General features: G+C 49.9%; 1 protein-coding gene across 2 annotated transcripts in view; it reads right to left on the bottom strand.

Annotated features, from left to right (window-relative positions):
- LOC135898316 (uncharacterized) overlaps window positions 1-22,790 on the bottom strand; it is a 38,899-nt gene extending 16,109 nt beyond the window's left edge. The window contains exons 1-2 of one of the 2 annotated variants that reach the window (XM_065427198.2): window positions 21,541-22,790; window positions 20,375-20,610 (exon numbers count right to left, since the gene is read on the bottom strand). In XM_065427198.2, coding sequence (XP_065283270.1) covers window positions 20,375-20,610; window positions 21,541-22,524 — 1,220 coding nt within the window. In that variant the 5' untranslated portion in view covers window positions 22,525-22,790. The remainder of the gene's footprint in view (window positions 1-20,374; window positions 20,611-21,540) is intronic. The other variant, XM_070538316.1, reaches the window with a different exon arrangement.
- Between the last annotated feature and the right edge of the window lie 1,731 nt (window positions 22,791-24,521).

Raw genomic sequence — 24,521 nt, 5'->3', positions numbered from 1 at the left:
CCTCGGGTCCGGCACAGCAGCGGCGCGGCTCGACAGTTCTCCGCAAAAAGCCTCACGCGGGAGCCGGCGCTTTGGACACTCTCCCAGTATTCTAGGCAACCGTGCTCGTGTTCCAGACGGCCGTGTGAATCTCCGCATGGCTCGCATTGGTCGAGTTGATGCAGCCGCTCTTTTCTACGCTAGAGCCAAGGCGCCCTTCAGTTACGGCCCTTTCGGGCGGGCGATACTTTAGGAAAGTGGCGGCACACATGGTTGCTTACGTCGTCATGGCAACAGGAACAGCAGCCACGCGGCGCCCCCTTTCCAAAGCAGCTTCTTTAAAATTATAGCGACTAGTCCAGCTCTCTACCAGCATTCCCCACCTCTTCCCCCCTCCCCATGTGGCATGCACAGTTTTCGTTGTTCTTTATGCCCGCGCGCTACGCCGCGCAATAGCTTTTTTTTTTCTTCATTCAAATACACCGAATGGACGGCACGCCCCGCGCGAGTACACAAATAACGCCAATGCGTCCTTCAAAGCATAAAGACGCATTGGAATTGTTTGTTCCAGGCTCCAGCGCTGTGAAGAGAGAACGCCGTAAGGGATGTAAAGAAAAAGTGCGCGGCTCTGTAGGTAAGAATGCTTCTAACTTTTGTAGTTGCTGGCATGCACTACGGTGCTTTGTTGCTCCATGTTCGCTTGCTAGTAGCGATGTATTAAACCAGTTTATTTTACGTCGTCTCGTCTACGTACCGTTCCCTCCTCGATGATCAACGAGGGGCAAGCTGCGAGCGAACGCTGTGGAAGTTGGCGGCCGCTCGAAGTCATGAAGTTATTTAAATAGAAAGCGTTGGTAATGGAAAGACTAAGTTTTTCATTTCATTTTCATTTCATTTATTTTTTCCCTTAAAGGCCCGAAGGCATTACATAAGGGGGGAGCAAAATCAAAGTCAAAGAGAACAAAAAATTTTTTTGACAAAAGAGAACAATAACAAAAAAAGAGTATGTAACAGTAAAATGTTCTTGTCACGCGTATACAATGCAAAGTAAAATTCACGGGATTGAAACACGAGAAAAAAAAGAAAAAATATAGATATATATATATGAAACACTCAATGAATACACGAGAAAAATACAGTGAAAAAGGAATCACAAGGGAAAGAAGTAAAAATAGAAAATAATCAGCTGTTCAGAGTGCCGAATTGAATATGACAGGAACCTTTTGCCCTCATGAAAAAATGGTCATTTAGTTTATCCCGGAATGTTTTGCGGTTAGTGCATGATGCGATGGTATTTGGCAGGCCATTCCATAGTGCTATCGCGTCCGGAAAAAATGATGACTTTAAAGCTAAGGTGCGACAGTTGATGCGTGCGATGCTATGGTCATGGCTTAGGCGGCTAGACGTCCTGTGCGGGGGTTGCAGCTTTTCGTGTCTTGTGCGTGGGTGATAGTAGAAATGATGAAGAAGACAGAGGCGAGATATAATGCGGCGTGACTCGAGTGATGGGATGGCCAGGGAGTGTTTCAGCGCGGTAATACTGGTTTTTCTTGAATAGCATGATGATATAAATCGGACGGCGCGAGTTCGTTCCGTTCCCTAATTTTTTTTAATCAAATATGAATATTTAAAGCAATTTGAGTTAAAGGAGTATTCATTACGTGTTCTAGAGTGCTTGTAGCTGTTTACCTCAAACGATTCAAAGAACTTTGTACGAATGTGTCAACGGTTTTGTCACCATGAATAAATTGAAACAAGAACTTTAGTTGCGCTAGTTCTGCCCTACTTTACAGTGCTAATAAACCAGCTCTTTTTAGTAATTCAGTCGATGAATCCGTTAACTTGTATTTATTATAAATGAACCTCATTGCCTTCCTCTGCATCCCCTAATACGATTTCTTTTGTGTACGTAAATCAAACAATACATGCATACTCCAGCATTGGTCGAAGAAGGATTTTGTAGGTCAGCAGACTTGTGTATGCTGGCGCAAGACGAAGGCGTCTTCTCAGAAAGATAAGTCGCTTTGGTGCTCAGCATGTACGTTGATTTCCACTTGAGGTTATGTTGTTAACGTGGCGTGTGTTAAAGTGATACCTAAATATTTACCCTGAAATACACAAGTGAGAGGTTATCATTAATAATGCAAGTAAAATCAGATATTCGTTTCTTTCTACTTACTGTTATCATTACTTATCTTTGGGCGATCAGAGTATAATTTTGTATATGGTGATCATCATTGCAATTAATTGCGCGGTACGAAAAACAATCGTCATCGAAGGAAGACAAATCGTTTCGGCATATTAAAAATAAAACTGGCCCAAAACAGTCTTCTGCCACTCCAGATGGAATAGGTGCTAAACTGGAAGCTTCGGTCTGAACATACACGAATTGTGATCGGACCAGGGCAGCACACTCACTCATGAGTGCACTCACTCACATTCACTCGCACTCATTTTAAAGGCAAGAGTGCGAGTGAGTGCCAGTGAGTGTGAGCGGAGGTGAGTTCGAGAGAGTAGAGGTGAGTGCGAGTGCAAGTGAGTGCCAGTGAGTGTGAGCGGAGGTGAGTTCGAGTGCGAGTGAGTACCAGTGAGTGTGAGTGGAGTCGAGTGCGAGTGAGTGTGAGCGGAGGTGAGTTCGAGTTTGTGCCAGTGAGTGTGAGAGGAGGTGAGTTCGAGTGCGAGTGAGTACCAGTGAGTGTGAGTGGAGTCGAGTGCGAGTGAGTGTGAGCGGAGGTGAGTTCGAGTTTGTGCCAGTGAGTGTGAGCGGAGGTGAGTTCGAGTGCGAGTGAGTACCAGTGAGTGTGAGTGGAGTCGAGTGCGAGTGAGTGTGAGCGGAGGTGAGTTCGAGTTTGTGCCAGTGAGTGTGAGAGGAGGTGAGTTCGAGTGTGAGTGAGTGCCAGTGAGTGGGAGTAGAGGTGAGGGAGTGTGAGCGGAGGTGGGTGCGAGTAAGTACCAGTGAGCGTGAGTCGAGGCTAGTGGGAGTGAGTACCAGTGAACGTGAGTGGAGCTGAGTTCGAGTTAGTGCCAGTGAATGTGAGACGAGGTGAATTAGAGTGTGAGCGAGTACCAGTGAGTGTGAAAGGAGGTGAGTTCGAGTGTGTGTGAGTGCAAGTGAGTGTGAGTAGAGGTGAATGCGAGTGCAAATGAGTGCCAGTGAGTGTGAGCGGAGGTGACTGCGAGTGCGAGTGAGTGCCAGAGAGTGTGAATGGACGTGAGTGCGAACGAGCGCCAGTGAGAGTGAGGGGAGGTGAGTGCGAGCGTGAGTGGGCGCTTGTGACTGTGAGTGGAGGTGAGCGTGAGTGAGTGCGGAGCCCGGAAAAATTGAGGTGAGTGTGAGTAATCTCCCACACTGCCGAACTATGCTTCGGATGCACCACACGTGAAAGTGAAGGGGAATTATACTCGCGCGCAACTTTCTCTGGCAATGAAGGGAAAGCTACGGGCGCGTGGCTGCTGCACGTGTGTGACGGCGTCCAGACGTACGCCAGCGTTCGACAGTGCTCTTGGTTGCACGGACAGACGCTGAATCGACGCCGCCTCACGCACGACGGTCTCGCGTTTGCCCAGACGCGGAAGGGAAAAGCCGCAAAATAAGTGAACTTTTACATTCAGTGCTGTGTTCTATATTACTTAACTGTTCCCAAGAAGGTGTTCACGTTTTCTCTTCCCCAGCTTAAACTAATGTGGATGAGAACACAGGACTCTTTTCAGTAGCGCTCTCACTTGTGCGCGCTTTGCCTTCCTCGCTTTCCCCCTTTCCCTTTATTACCACAGAAAGTTGTCTATGAGTATAGGTGCCACAGGAGGCGCGCTGGGTTGAACTCCTCAGGCAGTTGCTATAGGATTTTCTTTGCGATCCATACGTACCGAGTTCTCGCGATAACACCGCCCTCGCGCGCCGTACCCTGTGTGTGCGAGTGAAAGCCCCAGGCGGTGAGCCAACGATGGCGGCTCAATGTCGCGTGCGCAAGGGGAGGAAGCGCTCGTCGGGCCCGTGGCACCGGGGGAGGAGAAAGCGATCTGCTTTGGGGGCACAGTCTAGGCAGGCCGACAGCTCGTAGCTTTGCGTGCGCTTTGTTTTCACCACTCAGTTTGCGTTGAAGCGATAGACAGCACAAAGGTCACTTCACTCGCGGTTGCTACGGCGATTACTTACGCCGGCGTTTTGACAGCGAGTGTCCGCGGTCATCGAGTGTGAAGTGTTCATATTTGCCTGTGTGTGCTGTCACCATGCTAGGTAATATAAATAGTAAGCGAGTGCTTATACAACGGAGCGTTCTACTCCGGCGGCTGCTCCGTATGGCGCGTAAGCGCGAGCCTGCGGTCTTGACTAAAGCCCCTCCATCCACGCGCCACCGCCGCTTTCTTAAGTAGCGACAACCTCCTTTTCCCCTCACACCAAATCCGGTTCCGCTATCTCTGCTTCCGGCATTTCCGGTTCCGCCATGTACGGTTTCAAGATTTCCGGTTCCGGCGTTTACGCTTCCTGTATTTGCGCTGGGAGAATTTCCACTGTGATTGCAGACGATGGTGCGACGCCCGTGCTTAGCAACCGGTGCTAATTTGAGTAGCTCGCTCTAGTCATACCACCAAGCGTCATTCGTGTGCACCTACGTGCTTGTTTGCGTACGCTGCGCCCGCACGCTTTGCCTGTCGTCCCCTTTCTCTGACAAAGTGCGGAGAGCCATGGGCTGGGGCACAACACACAAACATAATTGGCCGTACACATCTGCTCGCGTCACAACACTAACACAATTCGCCGTACACCTTTGCACGCGTTACAACACGCGCGCACGCACCAATTCACTGCACACCTCCGCTCATATCGCACAAGAAAAGCACACTTGTTTTCACCATGTCACTGAATGCCCTCCACGCAAATTTGAACTTGTTATATTTCATAGCTTCAGTCATTGCAGTTCTTCACGCAGTGCACGCACTTGGGACATTCGTTACCTTCGATCTGCCGTACGAGACAAGTTCAACCTCAGAATCAACAGCATAATCTCTATGCGTCTGCCGTACAAATTGGCGTCGCGAACTCCTTCACTAAAGTCCCTCCATACGTGCTGGCTGGAGGGATGTATGCACACCTCCGCTCATATCGCACAAGAAAAGCACACTTGTTTTCACCATGTCACTGAATGCCCTCCACGCAAATTTGAACTTGTTATATTTCATAGCTTCAGTCATTGCAGTTCTTCACGCAGTGCACGCACTTGGGACATTCGTTACCTTCGATCTGCCGTACGAGACAAGTTCAACCTCAGAATCAACAGCATAATCTCTATGCGTCTGCCGTACAAATTGGCGTCGCGAACTCCTTCACTAAAGTCCCTCCATACGTGCTGGCTGGAGGGATGTATGCTTCAAAACAAGAAGAATTCAAAGGGCACAAGCTGTTGTATTCGGCTGAAGTAGTAGTTTGCGGTCGCTGTTTTCCAAATGCACGAAAAACGGGAGCGGTCTCCAAGCACCCAGGCACTACATTCCACTGTACGTTGTCTCTCGTGGCACAACCCGTCGCAGGTTGACGCGAAGCAGCGAACACGACCAGATCGCCGATTACAATAGGCGGTGGTTCTTGGATGGAATCGCATTAACAGTTTCAACCGCAGCTGGTGCAATTAAAGTATAAACCCCATGCAAGCGATCTTGCACGCGACAGCGACAAGCGACGCGATGGAGATGGCTGTCGCGTTCGCTCGTCGCCTACAAGTTGCACCCCATGCAAGCGACGACTTCGAGCGACGTCTCCCCAGTGTTGCCGGTATGAGGGCAGCAATACAGGCGCCGAAACTAGCGTGACGCGTGCTTTATTAACTTAAGTTGATGTATTTTACTGTAAAAAGCAGCATAAAATATTTCTGAAAGTCTTGCAGTAGGTTCTTATCCTTGCACGTACAAAAATTTAATCGTTTGCACGTTCCGTGCGATAATCGGAAGTACTGGAGTTATGTACATTCAGTTCCGGCTTCCCGCTATTGGCTAGTCGCTCATAGCACTTCCGGGCGACGAGCGACGAATTCTAGATTTGCAAAACCGAGCGATCGCGCGACAAGACCGAGCGATCTGTTCAAGCGACGGCCCGATCCGTCGCGCGAACCCGTCGCTCGTCGCTGTCACGCACAAAATCGCGCTAATGGGGTTTAGCCTTAAAGCCTCTCCGTAGACGCGAAAGTAAACAACGCTAAAAAACATAGCGTCACTTCCACTCGGAACAGGAAGCTGAAGTACGTAAGTTCCGCTTGACGCCGGAAGCGGAGGGGATGAGTGGGAGAGGAGCATGTAGGAGGAGGGTAGGTTGGCGGTACTTTATGCCTGTTTCACATGCAAGCGAAAATGCTCGCGAATCCTGCCGCCGCGCCGCAGAAATCTGTTTCGAGCGGCGGCGGCGGTACTAGCGGTGGGAGCGGCGAGGTTCGGACAAGTTGGAATTTCATCGCGGCGGCAGAGAGGCAGCACCGCTTCCGAACGGCCCGTCTCGCCACGTGACCAGTGGAGGACTAGTGCGGGAAAGCCTGCGCATAGGGCGATGTTTATTTACTTGCTACTATCAGCTGTGAAGATTCCCACTCTGAATGCCAGGGCGACATCTTGAATTTGCATCCCCGATGCCATGTACAGGGAAGGAAGCAAAGAAGTAAAGCTGGCGTACTCGGATAAGCGATTTATCGATAAAAGGCGGCGAACTACCTAGTACCTCAGTCATTGCAAGTCTTGGGCGTGACGGTATAGGTTCCCGCACAACGAAGGGCTTCGTTAGCGACCCTTCAGCCAGGTCATGGAGCGCCTCAAACTTTTCTGCCAACATCTTATAATACTTCTGAGTACACTCGGTGTCGGCGTTCATGAGCAGCGGCATCTGCACAAAAATATTGCACAGTAAAGTACTATTTCTATGCAAATACAACCCACCGTGGTGTGCAACTCGGATTCCTCCTTCCGATTCTCCCAGGTAGGTTTCACCCACCAGCGCCGCGGAACCCAGAGTTAGAGCAAAGCCTTTTTTTTTAAGGCGAGCAGAAGAAGATCTGTATAGAATCCTCATGTGGCGCACATATATCCATCTCTGTTGACACCATGGTTAACACGCTGGCGTCTGTTATGGCAGCGTACGGAGCCGCTCGCGAGTTTGTGCGCCGCATATGCGCATTTTATTTACAAAAAAACACAAAAGATGAAAAGTGAGCATGATTTAGATATTGAAAACGCAGAATATGTATATATAAAATAAAAATTTGGGAAGCAGGGACAAATCAATGCTTTTGTTAGTAGTCCAAACTACCGAAACTGGCGGAAAGTCCCGCGTTTTTTGCCAGCAACATTGATATTCGCAGCGGCGGAAGACGCGCGGTGGCAATGCATGTGAAACGAAACCTCGCGAAAAGCTTCGCAGCGCCGCGCCGCTGTTCGCTCCATTCGCTCAATCGCTCGCATGTGAAACAGGCTTTAACCTGGTCGGCGGTGGCGCGTAGATGGAGGGGCTTTAGTCTTGACTACGATTTGTGATGCGGACAGTGTAGGCGCCTAGGCGCACCGAGGGCCGATAGCGTCATGTGCGCTATAGCACGCATACGCTTGCGCGTCACCCGCGTTAACAATAACTTTTTAAGCATGGATTCCTTTTAGCTCCCGTTGTCGGGGACCTTAGAGTGCCCTTGTGCCAAAAGTCAGAGCCGTTATCCGGGCACTCAAACGGGAACATCCGGGCAAGTTGCGAGAATAAAGCTAGATCATCCGGCAACCAGTCAAGACCGCATTACATACGTTAGTTAATTTGCAAGCAAGTTACTAAAATATTGCTTACAAGTTCTTCCAAATGTTCGTTCACAATATCACTGAAGACGTAACTTCTAGTATGCTCAAGCTTGATTTGTCATTTCTAAAAGCGACGTTCAAACGGTAGATACAGGGCACTATACATTTGATTGTCTTCTTTTGGTTCTGAGGCAGTGTTGCCTGTGTTGTTTTCAACGCCAGTGCCCGTGAGGTCCGCGGCGCGTCCGGCGCGCCGGCAGCGCCGCGCATGACCGTTTGACTGAGACGATACTCGCAATGACGTTCTGTCTGTGACAGGAAACTATTGAGTTCATGTGGACACCAGTGCACAGTATGGCGTGGTGCGGTGTGATGCGGCGGCTAGTATCATCTCCTACCAATCTGCTTTGCCGGTAGCCATTTCACGCTTATAGCTACTCTCGGTTACGGGAAGGCCAGAATGTTTTTTAGTAAGTGTGCAGATCCATTCAAATTCTGTTTCGTAAGAAATTAAGAAAAAAAGCCTGCATATTTTAGCACACTTTGGATCACGTGAAGGCAAATGCTGCTTCATCATAGTGACATGAATTAGCGAAACTTTCACAAATTATCACAAGGTAAACAACGACAAATGTTGTCTAAGCGATGTATAAGCAAAGTACATATTGCAACCTTGGTTTTCGGTTTCGAGGGGCCGGCCTACTTGACAAACAGTGATTTTTGCAAGTAGTCTAGGATTTAGTGTTTCTTGCTGTCTAGTCATGTAGCAGTTTTATCTCTACGTTAGAATTGTCCAAACCCTGACTGTACACAACCACAGATCCTTTTCTTCCAAGAAGCCACTTTACATGTCTCTACGCCAGGCAGAGTTCTTCAGCAAATCACAGTTTCTCCTTCTGCGCCCCACAAGACGCTTCAGGACTTCACCCCCGAATATCCAACTCACGATTGAAGGGCACCCTATACCAACGTTACTAGACACGCTTCAGTTGCAAAACTCTCCGCCCACGCGCTTGCAGCCGCTGTCGCCACTTCTGTGACACCCGCCAGATGGCAGCGCCGTTTCATCGAGCTCCACTGCAGACGCCTCGCCGCAGCTCGTGCGGACGGGCAGTTTGCGCGTGTTTCACGCTCGCTGGCGTTGTCTCTTGTCTGAATTAGTGGAACCATGAAAGCGGTATCCACCTACATCCATAAGATTTATCGAGCCACTTGATTCATACTTAAAGCAGGGCAAACTGCACGAAAGGAAGCAACGCATACGGCGAAGCACAGAAGCTACGTTTCTAAGTGTCTTGTGTTTCTTCCTGTCGTCTTAACATTTTGTGCAGTTTCTTAAGTTTCGAGCAGTTTAGGCTCAGTACCCTGAAGATCTGGCCAAAGTGCGTGATTGTAGGATGATCTTCATCCCCACCGAAGCTTCTCACCACGCCAAAAAAGCGCTACAAAAAGAAAGATGAGGCCAGTCTTTGAACACGCAAGCCAAAAAAAAGAAAAGAAAAAAATCATCGGCTCTTCCACTCCGTGAAGATGGTTAACCAGCGAATCTGAAACTTGCGGCCCCTTTGTTTATCACTGGGTTGATCCCGAGGGTTCATTAAAGTATTTCTCAATTATGAGGTTACACACACAATCAGTTGCGACGGAGAGAACGACATCACTGACGGTATGCCCGCAGTCCGCCGTTGTCGCTTGCGTTCGATGTCTCGAGTTTGCTCGGCGGCGTGGTTAGCACGCCATTTGCCGCTCGTGATTCTTCGAAAGTCAATTTCTTCAAAGTTAAATCTGTCCATTACGTAACACAATGAGTGTCTCGTACTCCCTTAAGCAACGGCTCATACCCCCGTACACGTGGCCTCCCCATTACGACGACAGAAGTGAAGTGAAATTCTACGCTGGAATGATGAACGGCAACGCAGCCACCTGTGGAAGACGGCGACGAACGCGGGAGCAATGGCACGAGCGCGTGCCGTGGATTTCGCAGAGTGTTCCCGGTCGGCACGAGGAATGGCTCTGCTCCACGCCGAGCGAAGCGTCGCATTGCTGGGAGCACAGAAAAAGTGGCGCGCCGAACTGTCGACATCATTCCGATAGCCGCCTATATGCAGTCAGGTACGCAACACGTCGGCATCGTCTGCTAATATTCTTAACGAACTCGGCGAAGGCTGCAGTTTCGCAGATGACATGCTTGCTGAAATTATCGTGCTTAGTACAGCGCGCCCGCGTAGCCGGCTAGTGAGGAAGAGAAGCTGGGCGGGACTGCAGCGCCACGAAGGCGCGAGCGGGTGGCGGTTCCGCGCAACGGCGCCGAGTTTGAAAACTGAAGCTATTGTAGTAACGTTGCCCTATACCCCAAGTAAACAGGATATGGGTCCTAGGATTACACCTCCAATGTAACCGGGCAAATCAGCATACCTTGCAAGCACTACAAACAATGGTAGAATGTACGCTCCGCCTGATAGGGAGGATCTCCGACAAACACGGAGAGCTTCGAGAGAAAGAGCTAATTCATCTAATCAAGGCTTTTGTCTTAAGCAAAATCACCTTCGCACTGCCATATCTCTCACTCTCTAGGCAGGAAGAGGATACTGTGAATTGCTTGATCCGCAAGATACACAAAGTGGCTCTTGGTGTTCCAATTAGAGCATCCACACAAGGGGTGATGGCCACGACCACACTAAATACCATTTAAGAATTAACCGAAGCCCATCTATCATCGCAATACCATAGACTCACCACCACTGAAGCTGGGCGTGAGATACTGAGACAACTTCATCATGCTCCACCATTCAGCGAGAGCAAGCGACATCAATTTCCTCCGAACATACACGGCCAATACCACATCCAGCCCCTACCCAGAAACATGCACCCCAAATTTCACGTCAAACGCCGCAAACTTCGAGCCAAGGCGCTACAACGCAGCTATGGACAGGCTGAAGGAGTGTACTATGTGGACTTGTAGCTACTTGTAGCTACAAGTCCACATCTACTCTACTTGTAGCTCACCCACCAGAAAAAGACATCGCTCTCGTATGGACTCCAGCACATCAAGGACTCCATCGCAACGAAATGGGTCATGCCGCTGCTCGAGGATTCACGCACCGAGTGGCCGCAAATATGGGCCTAACTCTAAAACCGAATGGCTCCCAACAACACACCAATAAAGACACACTCGTCACATTCCATGAAATTTGCATACATTACAGAAACCAACGCCTAATGTATCCACCTCTCTCTGTGTCTAGAACGCGCCAGAGAGAAATACTGTGGCGAAAACTACAAACTCGCACTTTTCTTACCCCGCGCACTTTGCACTTATTTTTTCCCGCCACATACCTGACACCCAAGTGTCGCTCTTGCCCTGTCCCCATAGCAGATCTCTCTCATGTCATGTGGCAATGCCCCATCAAAACTTCCCCACGCACCCTCAAACCCTTAATTAGTAGCCAGGAGCTGTGGCAGACTGCCCTGTACAGCTCCGATCCAACCCTACAGGACCGAGTCCTCAGGTGGGCTGAGGAGTTAGCGGAGGCCTACCACGACTGGTAGACGGACTTCTAGCCACATAATGTGGTGATGGACGCCTGCTGGGACTGGAGTACTTAGACCTCCTTCTATCCCCCCGGCCCCTCCCCTTTCTTAAAAGGGGAATAAAGTTGATTCATTCATTCATTCATTCATTCATTCATTCATTCATTCATTCATTCATTCATTCATTCATTCAGCAGCGTTTTTCTATTTCCACAACTTCTGCTTCTTTTTAAACGCGAAGCGTTTAATTCTTGGGGAACATTTGCAACTTTGACAGTATCTATCTATCTATCTATCTATCTATCTATCTATCTATCTATCTATCTATCTATCTATCTATCTATCTATCTATCTATCTATCTATCTATCTATCTATCTATCTATCTATCTATCTATCTATCTATCCGCCTACGTCTTGGTGCTCTCATGGTCGTTTCGTTAGCTTGCTGTGTACCAAAAGTGGCATAGTATGACAAGAGCGTATGGCGAACATAAATGATTGGTCATGCCATGCGGGTCATGTAGGTCGTGAAACAGCCGCCTACGTCTTAGTGGTCTCATGGTCGTTCTGTTAACTTGGTAGGCTCCCCGAACACTGCTTCGCATGACATCGATTCCCGCAGGGCGTGGGATCTACCAGCTTCCTTTAACATCCATTTATTTAGCGTTCTTGGAAAGCTAGTAGTACCACAGCCATTCATTCTTCGTAAAGCTTGTTTGCAACCAGGCGCTAAACACCTTGATAGGCTGTTCGTACAGTATTTTCAGTTAAAGTTTGTAATGTTGTGGTCAAAAGCGATCCTAACTGTCCGTTATAGTTGGCTCTTCTTCCCACCCAGTACAAGCGTGTTATATATTTATACTGAAATAGATATTCCTCCAATAAATATATACGTCGGTGTTTGACTATTCGATATGCAATTCGATATTCGATGCATATATTCAATTCAAATTCGAAAAATATTATATTTACCTACCTCTAGTAATTCTGAAAAAATCTGCTTGTACGAATCTTTCATTATCGACCTCGCTAACAGAGATTATCGCATGGAACACGGAACGAGGTGAAGCGTGAACGAGTCCTTAGCAAGCTAGAGCTAGTCGGTTGATGACCTGAGCTGGAAAAACAGCCCAGCGGACAACATCCACAGCAGCTAAGTGCCCATGTAGTGTTCTTTGCCAGATTACTAATTCATGCGGGAGTTATTACAAGGACAGACGGGGCACTGTGTGAACCGCATACGTGGGCGTTCAAACAAGGTCGGAAAGCGAGCCAGCAACGTGGCACTTTGGTTGGGTTGAAAGTGACTGTGAAGCACTTTTCGGAAATTGCACCCTTGTGATATGTGGACATAACGAGCATGCACGACTGTTATCAGAAGCGTTTCGCATGCCAAAAAAGTGGCGATGCATGCGTAAGCCACGAATTTTATTAAAATTTGTGCCAGTACTTCCAAGCACTGCTTCTATTCTGGTGTTCGTGTTTTTGTCGTCGGTGTAGATTACGTTAAGCAGACACACTGTACATCACTGTTTAGAGGAACACACATTAGATTTTTGGCCAGCATCATTGTTCAAAACTCCATTCCTTGGCTCATTTTCTTTCTTTCTTTTTGAGGTGGGAGTATCAAATAGTCCATTGAGCGAAAACGCCGGCGTCTTGGCACCGAAACGGCTCCTAAATTCCCATCGCCTGTGACGCGGCGTCACGAGGGCGCCTCGACGAAGCAGAGCGTGTGAATCGGAACCCGTTCAGCCGCGTCAGCGCATAACGTGTTGCGTGAGAGGACGTCAGCAGCGCCCCTCGATGAAGCAGATACGGCGACGCGACGCCGCAGGGCGACACGGGTTGTCGTCAGCGAGGCAGTCGCTGCTGCTTCCTCGGTCTCTCGTCGCGCAGGGCCTCGGTGGCATGCGGCGTCCGTGATTTCTCAGCAATATCGTCCAAATTCCGATCTGTATACAACCTACATGCTAACGTGGAAACTCCGCAAAAAGAACAATCTGCACCAATTTAATCGCAAAATTTGATAACGTACACCCCAGCGAAATTCGAAAACATTACTCGCAGCCCTAAACTCGAAGGTATGCTCAGCGGCGTTCTATTTAGCATTAATACTTTCCCATTTCTAACTCATAAGAAGTGTTTAAGCGGTAGCTGTAGCTTGGCTGCTCCTATCTAAGTACATGTAAAAGGAGAATTCATTTTCCTCGAGAACCACTGCACCGAATTTGACGAGGTTTATTGTATTTAAAACAAAACTTCAAATCTAGTGACAGTTAGTTTAGAAATTTATGCGTTGCATATTGCAATCACTCAGTTCAGCCCTGTTACGTTTCGCCTATGACGCGCGGTGTAGCCGGCGCGGATTCAACGGCGGACATTTTGGCCCGTTCGGAGCGGCCGCGACGCATCCCCGCCGAGCGCGTCCCGGCATGTTTCAGTGCCACGTGTCTTCGTGTGTGCGTGTGTGTGTGTGTGCCCACGCTTGTCAAAGCGCGGCAGCTGGGGAGAGGAGCTCCTCCAGTGTGAAGCGAGGAGGTCTGACCGGCGCCGGCCTGGCTGATGCGTCACCTCCTTGTCTCTACATGTCTCTCAGTCCGTCCGTGCCTCGCTGTCACGTGGTGTCATCTCGTGACCTTCCTTCTTGCCCGCGACGCCAAGAGTATAAAAGCAGCTGCTCCCGGACGCCAAGAGAGGCTCCGATTTCTTCTGTTGAGTAACGTGCTCTCCCGTCTCTCCACTTCGGTCGACCTGACCGGCCGCTCTTTTGCGATGCTAGAATAAACAAGTTGTTCTGTTAGCAGTCGTCTCATGCTTTGCCGGGACCTTCGGATGCTTCCAGTGTGCCCCAGGCCGCCAGGCCAACGCTACCCTTGGGGCTTGCGACCCAGTTGCAATAACGGGTGTCAGCACTGAGGTTCCAACAGCTGGTGGCAGCGCTGAGATTCCAACAGCCGGTGCCATCGGTGCGGTTCAAACATCTGGTTGCCAGCGGTGAGATCGCGACAACGGAGGCCAGCAGCGAAGATATGCGGTTGACTGTATGCTGAGCAGCACAACGACCATCCGGGAGCAGTGCAACGAGCCCTGTGTGATGACTGATTGCCTGCAGCGGAACGACTGCGCTGAATTCTTGGCTGCGAGGTTTGGTGAGTGCGGGGCTTTCTTCTTCTGAGTTTTGCCAGGCTTTTGTTAGTGTCAGAAACAGAGCTGGTAATTGTGGTTGTCGTTGCTGCCGGGTTAGTTTGCGGCAAGACAATAGTAGGCAGTAGAGAAAGCAGCATTCAGAGCAGCCATGGATTTGAAGTCGTTGCGCAAACCGAAATTGTTGGAGCTTGCAAGAGAGTTGGGTCTGGATGTCTCAGACAAACTCAGAAAACCAGAACTGCTAAGGGCTATTCTTGAGTTAGGAGCTGAGGATGACGAGCTGTCGGAATGCCTTGAGACCATTGAGGAGAGGGAGACGGCAAAAAGACAGGAGCTTGAACGAAAAGAACGAAAAGAGAAAGAAAAAGAAGAGCGCGATCACGCTTTGGCAATGAAGCGTCTCGAGGTAGAGATGGAACGCGCTCGTAATGGAAGTCAGGCACACGGTGCAGGAGAACGAGTATTGTTTAAAATGACTGACCTGATGCGGCCGTTTAAGCTTGGAGAGGACATTGGTTTGTTCCTGGTTAACTTTGAGCGAACGTGCGAGAAGCAGGGGTTCTCTCGGGAAACGTGGCCACAGCGCTTGCTCACTTTGTTACCCGGCGAGGCGGCCGACGTAGTCGCTCGCTTGGATAGAGAGGAGGCAGAGGATTTCGACAAAGTGAAATCGAGTCTGCTAAAAAAGTACAGGCTGTCAGCGGAGGCGTTCCGTCGGAAGTTTCGAGAAAATGAGAAAGGCAAAAGTAAGTCATATACAGAGTTTGCCTACAGGCTAATGTCAAACATGCAGGAGTGGCTCAAAGAAGAGAAAGCGTTTGGTGACCACGAGAAAGTTCTGCAGTGTTTCGGGCTAGAACAGTTTTATAGTCGGTTACCTGAGAACGTGCGGTACTGGGTCTTGGATAGGCCAGACGTTAGTACGGTGGCTAGAGCCGCTGAGCTAGCCGAAGAGTTTGTGACGCGTCGGGCTCGCGGAGCTAAGGACGGTCAACAGGGTGAATTTGGCTCCAAGTTTGAGAGGCCGAAGTTCACGCCCATGAGAGCAAAGGGGGACACACGTAGTGCGGATGCGAGTGAAAGCAGTCCGACCGAACGTAAGGAGACGGCGGCAGCCGAAGCCGAACGCAGAAAGCGGTTCGAGGCGAGGCAAGCGCGCGTGTGTTATACGTGCCAGAAGCCGGGTCACTTTTCGGCGCAGTGTCCGGAAACAAAAACAAAAGTAGTGTTTTTGTCATTATGCAGCACTGACGAGAACATGAAGCTTCTCGAGCCTTACATGCGAGACCTCCTCGTGAACGGGAAGGAGTGCCGAGTGCTTCGCGATTCCGCAGCTACGATGGATGTAGTTCACCCCTCTTACGTAGAACCCGATATGTTCACGGGCGAGTGCGCATGGATCAAGCAAGCCGTGGAAGCTCATAGCGTGTGTCTGCCCGTAGCAAAAGTGCTCATTGAAGGTCCTTTCGGACCACTTGAGACGGAGGCGGCAGTGTCATCTATGCTGCCCCCCCCCCCCCCCCCCCCCAGTACCCGTACCTATTTTCGAACAGGTCCGATCACCTCCTGCGCGAGAAGGGGCTTTTGTTTGGTGAGGCTAGCGTTCAGGCCTTAACCAGATCGAAGGTTCGGGAGCTCGCTGCAAAGGCGGTAGTTGCGGGGCCGACGTTTTCGAACGATGAGAAAGGGTCAGAGGCGCAGCAAGCTGATATTCAGAGCACGCCCGAGCTGAATAAAATTGAGCCTGTAGCGTTGAAGGCACCAGATACTGGAGAGGAAATGCCCGACACGGGAAAGTTAGAAGAGCTATCTGAAGATTTGCTCATCGCGCCTACGTCAGACGGACTTAATAGGTTGCTAAAAGTCAGCCGGTCGGCTTTGATAGCCGAGCAAAAGAAGGATGGCAGCCTAGAAAACATACGCTGCATTGTCAAGGAAGGTATCGCCAAGAAAAATGCTCGCTTTGTGGAAAGAGGTGGGGTCCTGTACCGGAAGTGTCTAGACCGCAGGGGAGTGGAGTTCGATCAGCTGATCGTGCCTCAGTGCTATCTTCAGGATCTGTTGCGCTTGTCGCAAGGGGGTTCGTGGTCCGAACACCTAGGAGTTAAGAAAACTAAGGACCGTCTCTTGCAAGAGTACTATTGGCCAGGGTGTTTTCGGGACGCAGACCACTTTGTGAAGACATGTGACACCTGTCAGCGGGTGGGCAAACCAAGGGACAAATCGAGGGCGCCGTTGAAGTTGGTACCTATCATTACGGAGCCTTTTAGACGGCTCGTTATTGATACAGTGGGACCTCTGCCGGTAACAGCCACGGGGTACAGACACATTTTGACTGTGATCTGCCCAGCGACAAAGTTCCCTGAAGCAGTGCCGCTTAAAGAACTCAGCTCAGTTGAGATAGTCAATGCACTACTGTCCATATTTGCGCGAGTTGGTTTTCCTGCGGAAATCCAATCAGATCAGGGCACAGTGTTTACTAGCGCTTTGACGACAGCCTTTCTCGAAAGGTGCGGGGTAAAGCTGTTACACAGCTCAGTGTACCACCCCCAGTCGAATTCCGTTGAGAAGCTCCACTCCGTCATGAAGCGCGTATTGAGAGCATTGTGGTTTGAACAACAAACTGACTGGGAGCTGTTTCTGCCTGGGGTGATGTTTGCATTGAGGACCGCGCCGCATGCGGCAACAGGGTTTTCACCAGCTGAGCTAGTGTACGGTCGCTCGCTGCGATCTCCGCTTCGCATGCTTCGAAACGGATCACTGCCCTCTCCAATGGCTGCAGACCATCTCTTTCACAAATGGCCACCTCCTGCGCTGGAGCCTCGCTTTGCAACAACATTCCTTTGAGGTGCGTTACAAAAAGGGGAGTCTCAACGGTAACGCCGATGGCTTAAGTCGAGTCCCCTAACGTAGGAATCAGCCTCAAAGCTATTTGTTATTGATGTTTTTCTTCCTGAGGCAGGATTTTTACCATATTGCTTTTGTGTAGTGTTTCAAAGTGATGATGTGCTTTCTAGTGCAATTTTCCGATTTGTGGACGCGTTCTGAGTGCTGCTAGACTACTGTAAGGAACTAGGCAGTAGTATAAAAGGGGAAAGAGCCTGGCATGGCTTAGTGAGGATTGTGCCGTGCTTGATGACTGAGCGGCTGAGTTTCGGCGTAGTTCTAACGCTTGCTGGGAACGAGAGAAAAATGACAACTCTCCCGAAGTCACTTTGCAGTGTCCTGTGTGAACCTGAACGTGAGAACGAGGCCTTCTCGGTGCGCTGCGCTCAAGAAACGCCGAGGGACGACCGACTTCGGTTATGAGCATCATCGAGCGACATCCCTCCGGACAGCGGATGCAGTCCCCTGACCATCGGGATCTCCCTCCCCCGGCGGGGCGGTCTGTTACGTTTCGCCTATGACGCGCGGTGTAGCCGGCGCGGATTCAACGGCGGACATTTTGGCCCGTTCGGAGCGGCCGCGACGCATCCCCGCCGAGCGCGTCCCGGCATGTTTCAGTGCCACGTGTCTTCGTGTGTGCGTGTGTGTGTGTGTGCCCACGCTTGTCAAAGCGCGGCAGCTGGGGAGAGGAGCTCCCCCAGTGTGAAGCGAGGAGGTCTGACCGGCGCCGGCCCGGCTGATGCGTCACCTCCTTGTCTCTACATGTCTCTCAGTCCGTCCGTGCCTCGCTGTCACGTGGTGTCATCTCGTGACCTTCCTTCTTGCCCGCGACGCCAAGAGTATAAAAGCAGCTGCTCCCGGACGCCAAGAGAGGCTCCGATTTCTTCTGTTGAGTAACGTGCTCTCCCGTCTCTCCACTTCGGTCGACCTGACCGGCCGCTCTTTTGCGATGCTAGAATAAACAAGTTGTTCTGTTAGCAGTCGTCTCATGCTTTGCCGGGACCTTCGGATGCTTCCAGTGTGCCCCAGGCCGCCAGGCCAACGCTACCCTTGGGGCTTGCGACCCAGTTGCAATAACGGGTGTCAGCACTGAGGTTCCAACAGCTGGTGGCAGCGCTGAGATTCCAACAGCCGGTGCCATCGGTGCGGTTCCAACAGCCCTTGGGCGCGGCCGGGCAGCCACCATTGAGGGTATGAACCATTTTTCATTGCTGCGCGTCTCATATGTGGGTCTATTCTCTTTTAATTTGCTATGTTTGTTATTAAATTGCTTCTATTTTTATGCGTTGCATATTGCAATCACTCAGTTCAGCCCTTGGGCGCGGCCGGGCAGCCACTATTGACTTTTAGCGCAACCACGTGACGTAACGTCACGACAGCCGGAGGAAAATCTGGGCACCAACTCGCGCAATATGCAACGCATTCTTGGCTTAACCAAGCTAAGCCTGGCCATTTTTTTATTTAGGTCATCAATTTTTTATTAAAAATTGGCAAAAATCGAAAATTTTCCGTAAACGAAACTATGAAGTTTACAACTCTGTAACTCAGCAAGTAATTCTCTGAATTGCATCTGATAGTACAACTAAAGCGGACAAAATTGTTATGTTACACATGAATCTGGAAAATTCAGTAATATGGAAATGCGGCTTTTCCAGAACCCTTGTACACAACGTAACAAATTCACGTAAGATATAAATTGACATCGCAAATTTTTCCACTTTGAATGATCTAATGGATGCCGTTTACAAAACCGCGATGACGGTTTCTGATGCGGAGCTATTAGTTTATAAACTTCGTACCTCAATTCGTCTCGAACTTTCAAATTAAAAAAAAAATTCTTTTAGTGAAATTCGGGCCCTAAATCCGAATTCCGCTTCCAACAGTCACTAGAATTCACCTTTTTTTCTCAAATGCAACAAATTTCATTAACTTCAGTCCAGAGGTTATTTCAGAAAAGCGTTTCTGCGTTTTACATGTATTTGAATAGGCCGCGTCGGAGTTTGGCCCGAGCTAAAGCTTCCTCTCCTTGTGCTTTTCTTTTTTTTTTCAGCTCGAATCGTCAAATTGTTACATTATCGGGGTCGCTTTCGAGCGCTGTAGAGCATTCTCGCTGTGCGGTTTACATTCCGCTTGTCGAAATCGATCACTCCAAACACACTCGCCTGGTTCACTCGAAGGCTCGAAGGCTTTTTCGCTTTCGAGCTGGGGGCTCGACCTAAATTTGACAAACACACGATCACGTGGCTATTCCGATTGCTCTAGGAGCAACTAGCGCGTTCGGCTGGAATAGCGCTCTCTCGCTCCAATATTGAGAGAGCTGAGCATCGCTGCAAACCGACTTCGAGCACGCTAAGAACCCGTCTAACGCACCATAAGCTGGAAAGTGAGTGTTGACGCAGAACAAGGAGCTGACCGACCACACTGCAACCACCTAGCGCATGGCTGGCGCCTGAACATCGGTCAACAGTGCGGGAACGAGACGGAACTATGACCTAGACCAGAAGGGAGAGAGTGCTCCGAGCAGATGGCTCTGCTGTCGCAGAAACTGCTCTGCAAACGCTACACGCGCTCAATGGGAGCCCCCAGCGCGACAAGTACAGCAGCGCCCGCCTTGAAGGCGCTTACTCACTTACTCGCGTTATTATTCGCAGTTTTGACAGATGGGTTTTTAATCGGAAAGCTACACTTGAAACCTCGTGTTGCAGAGCTGCCTTCGGGTATCGAAATATGAAGGGCTAATTTACGCTCTACTTGTAACACAGGTGCGGGCATTGAAGCAGAGGCACTTGCAGTGCCATCCTGTGTAACCTATGGTTTGTAAGATCTACGTAGGCTGGTCAGACCTTGGCATAACACGTGTCGTTGAAGGCATTGGCATGCATTGCATGGTAGCAACTTATGCTAAACGGTTGGAATTTCACTTAGTGTCCTGGCATAGCTCCGTTTGAACATTGCCAACAAGAACGGGCAAGGGAAATAAAAGCGCTGTGTGTGTTATTTTCGTACTTCCTCTCTACGCGCTGTTCACATCACAGCTACAAAACGACGTCGCTCGTTCCCGCATACCTGGCGCAGCGAGTGAAGAGCGGCCTCTCGAAGCACTCCTCGGCGGGGTGCTCGGCGGATACGCAGCTCTCCAAGCAGAGGTCCAGCGTGGAAAACCGGTTGGCGCCCCGGTTGCAGACGTTGGCCACGTCAACCACGTCCGTCTCGACGCAAGCGTTGGCTGCACGCCGGTAATGGAACTCTCGTGGGGCCCGCTCGCAGAACGTGTAGTACACGGAGCCACACGCGGGCCGGGTCTGCGCACAGCGAAGAGCACATTTTTCCCGCTCCAATGTACAGCGCATTCTCTCGCGGGTGAACAGGGACGCCCAGAACGGCGAAGGCGCCGACGCCGCCTAACCATACCGGTAAAGAGGACGCGTGCACGCCCGCCCGCGGAGGGTTACAAGGCCACCAGAGACACACTGTGAATTTGCTTGCAACATTGACGAAACGCACCGCATCGTTCTGGTCAATCAGCTGAGCGTTACGCGCGTATTCATTCCCGATGAGGATCTGTGCGCGTATACCACAGTGTGGTGCACGCACTGGTCTACGCACTGGCCTGAGCGGAACAGACAGGAAGCCTGCAGCAGAATCTATTTCATTCATTGGGTGTGGACAAACGCCTACACATAGCACCATTTAGGTGCGAAACCGGTGGTGATCACGCTAGCGTTGTGACACGCCCGCAAGAAAGACGTTCCCTGCTGCGCAAGCTCACGTGCTCCCTCGTTTCTGCTCGCGTGTTCAATCGCACCATGTCGTCTCTATATATAGTTAGAATCATCATTAGAACACCTGATGAGCTTGACCACTACGACTAACCTTGCTATCACTTTCGCTATTCCGCCTTTGGGCGAAGCAGACATTTTCCAAAAAAGGAAAAGGCTACCTAAACATTTTTTCGTATTCAGCGTATGCCTGTAGATGATAGGTCAGTAAATGTCTATTCCTTCGCATTCTGCGTCTGTAAAAACCAAAGTATACGTCATTATTATTGTGCACGCTGGACAGTTTCAATAAAGCTTTCATTAAAATCTGCAGATTAAGAAATGGTACGAAGGATGCACGGAGTTCCATTAGAAACCCAGTTGACAAAACACCCAGTGAATGGTGAAATGGGAACACACGTATGCGTGCTGTAGATATGCACCCTGTAGCTCTGGAAAAACCACTGCACTCACGGGTCGCCGAAAGGGGAAGACCAGTTTGTCCAGGCTCGCCTCTTGAGCATCAACATCCTCTCTGGAAGACGGCATTGACGACAAAGCCTTCTTGCTTTTTTGTTTGCTGGTGACTCTATCGCTAACGCTGTGCGCGGAAATCCCGGCTCCGGTTATCGATGGCGATAGTGTAACTTGCTTCCGGATGCTCCCTGTCGCAGAGTTCAGTTGACGGCCTATATATAATCCAGGGGGCGACTCCTTGGCCAATCCTTCCTGCTGGGCCAGCGCGCCACCTGTGTTTGCGGTAGTAGCACGTGACAAAGCCTTCTCCTGAACGTCTTCGTCGATGTACTGTGTAGCGGGAAACTGCCGCGCGAGGCGTTGCGATGTCACCACCATGGAGATGGCGAACAGGAGAAGGAGCGCCGCGAGCGTCGTCAGTCCGGCCATGGGCACGCAGGTGGTCCAGGGAAATGATGTACCGGCCAATTTGTCGCCCGACCTGGAACGCCGACGTCGCCTACCAGGGGCTACTATGTCGGAGTCATTGTTCGCGTTGCATGTGCAGCAGTGAGCGCTGCTCGTGGTCGTCGAGGAACTGCTCACCGAGACCGTCGAGCTGTCGTCGTCCTCCGCGACGGAGTGGTGCCGCCGGAACGAGTACGACGCGCTGCTGCGTCCCGAAGAAGCTTTCGAGGCCCCCGACGGAAAGACTGAGGCTCGTCGACATTCTGAAGCCTCCGCACTGGAGGGCCCTTCAGCCCCTGCGGTGCCCCGGACGTCCTGCTGAGGTCGAGCAACAACCTTCCTTGGCTCCGAGCTAAGCGGGTAGGACGTTCGGCCCGGCTGCCCCAACGACGCGTCCAAGCCCGCCCACTGGCCGCCATCCTTCTGTGGCATTAGGCGCGAGTGTCGCTCATCGCCGCATTGTCCTGCTGCCAGACTGGAGCCGCCATGGAATGCAGCCGGATATAGTGGAATGCCTTGAGATGCAGGGTCCATGCCGTTCCTTTCTTCTTGCCTATCTTCGTTCAGAGAGCGGCGATGCTTGCAGATGTCCTCTTGTGGTTGGCGAAGCAGGTGGCTAATAAACGAGGCAATGCGGAAAGGCAAGAAAGATGGTCATGATGATGACCTCAAAAATGTAACAGGTCATCATTGCGAGGAATTGACCACGGCTGCCCCAGATTGGTTGATTGACCTTACTTGAAATGGCGCAACCCACTACGCAAGATAGGCCATGAATCAGTGGTAGTAAAAGAAAAAGGAAATAGACGTGTTTTGTTAAATAAAAGAGAAGATGTAAAAATAATGTTATTGGTTCTGGAATAACTAATCATAATAACTATATCAACGTTGTTACCTATCTTATCGGCGATATTAAGAAATATATGAAATATTGGACAATAACTGTACTTATTGCTAATATAAGAAAAAAAGTTAAAAAAACTATTGGGAGGCTTCGTCAAATTTCTCTTTGTCTATGAGAGCGGAGATACAGACTGACAATGGCGGACACAGTGTGCTGTACTTCCAGCATTAGAGAGTTTAGATTAGGAGACGCAAGGACTAGACGCGATGGTACTGCGCATACGCAGACACAGACGTAGAGGTCGGCGCATGCGCAGTACCGTCGAGCCCAGTTCTTGCGAACGTAAGCTCCCCTAATCTAAAACTCTCTATTAACATCGATGAAGCTCCTTCATGCGCGCTCGCGTGCATGCGTGCAGCGTGCGTGTCTTTCAATATGGAAGGGAGCGAAAGAAAAACACTGTATTTTAAATTTATGATGGAGCCAATATCATGAGAAGGTCGATGGTGAATCGTAAAATTGCATACGTTTGAACAGCTTGTCGGCTCAACCTCCGTGGGTACGGGAATATTCTGTAAAAAAAAATAATAATAAAGGCTGACTTTCTTTGTTTTGTTTCTTGCCGTACAATACGCTTAAATATTGAACGATTCCACACAGAAGCCTCATCGGCAACGTCTCGTCACGACTGCATTTCAATCAATAACGCATCAAGGTAAAATAAAGGCACCGTGCATGCGCCTCCGAACTTTCTGCAATTTCAAAGTACAGTGTATCCGCTTTAGCAAAAGACCTCAGCAGGGTAGAAACTTGGGCTGGCTGGTGTTGCATATTTATATTCTGGAGCACCAGCGCTCAAACGAAGTACACAGATGAAATACACAGGGTGCGTGTCGCTCTTTTCTGTGTATGTACTTCGTCTGAGTGCTTGTCCTCCAGAATTTGAACTGTGCAAAACACGGAGGGGCGTTTATTGAATGGTTCTCCTCTCATTATCATCATGATCAGCCAGTTTGTACGTCCACTGCAGGACGAAGGCCTCTCCCTGCGATCTCCAATTACCCCTGCCCTGCGCCAACCGATCCGAGCTTGCACCTGCGAATTTTCTAATTTCATCATCCCACCTAGTTTCCTGCCGTCCTCGACTACGCTTCCCTTCTCTTCCCTCTGGTTATAACCGCTGCGTAATTATCAACCTGCGTTGGTATTCTTTATACCTGGCAATTCTAGACAATGATGTCAAGAAAGAAAGGTGCACAACTACATTGACCGCATCGGAGGGCGATAAAACGTTATCCGCTTTCTTTTACCGCATTCTTGTAGCTTCAAGTTAAAACGTCGACTGGCCTGCTATATGTATCTCCAGAAGAAGAAATAGGGGCATCATGAACTACTTCGTGGGAACATCAAACGAAGCATGTTTTTGTTCCCCCGCAGCGCATGCTTTTATTTCTTTCAGCCTCAAAACATACCGTACTTCCACTGCCACATGAAATGCGCCGTGAGCGCTCTCACGTTTATACGGAAAGTTCCAGTTCCTCCGAAAGCTCAGCAGGTGCAGTGTTAGCTTCTGTAAAATAGATCATTATAAATTTCAAGACATCTTGTACTACGTCATTGATGGCACCAGAACTTGCAGTTATATGTGCCACCCTGATGTTCATTCTTCAATAATCATCACGGTAAT

The sequence above is a fragment of the Dermacentor albipictus genome, chromosome 5 (assembly GCF_038994185.2).
Source record: "Dermacentor albipictus isolate Rhodes 1998 colony chromosome 5, USDA_Dalb.pri_finalv2, whole genome shotgun sequence".
NCBI lineage: Eukaryota > Metazoa > Arthropoda > Arachnida > Ixodida > Ixodidae > Dermacentor > Dermacentor albipictus.
This window is presented reverse-complemented; position numbering and strand designations above follow the sequence as displayed.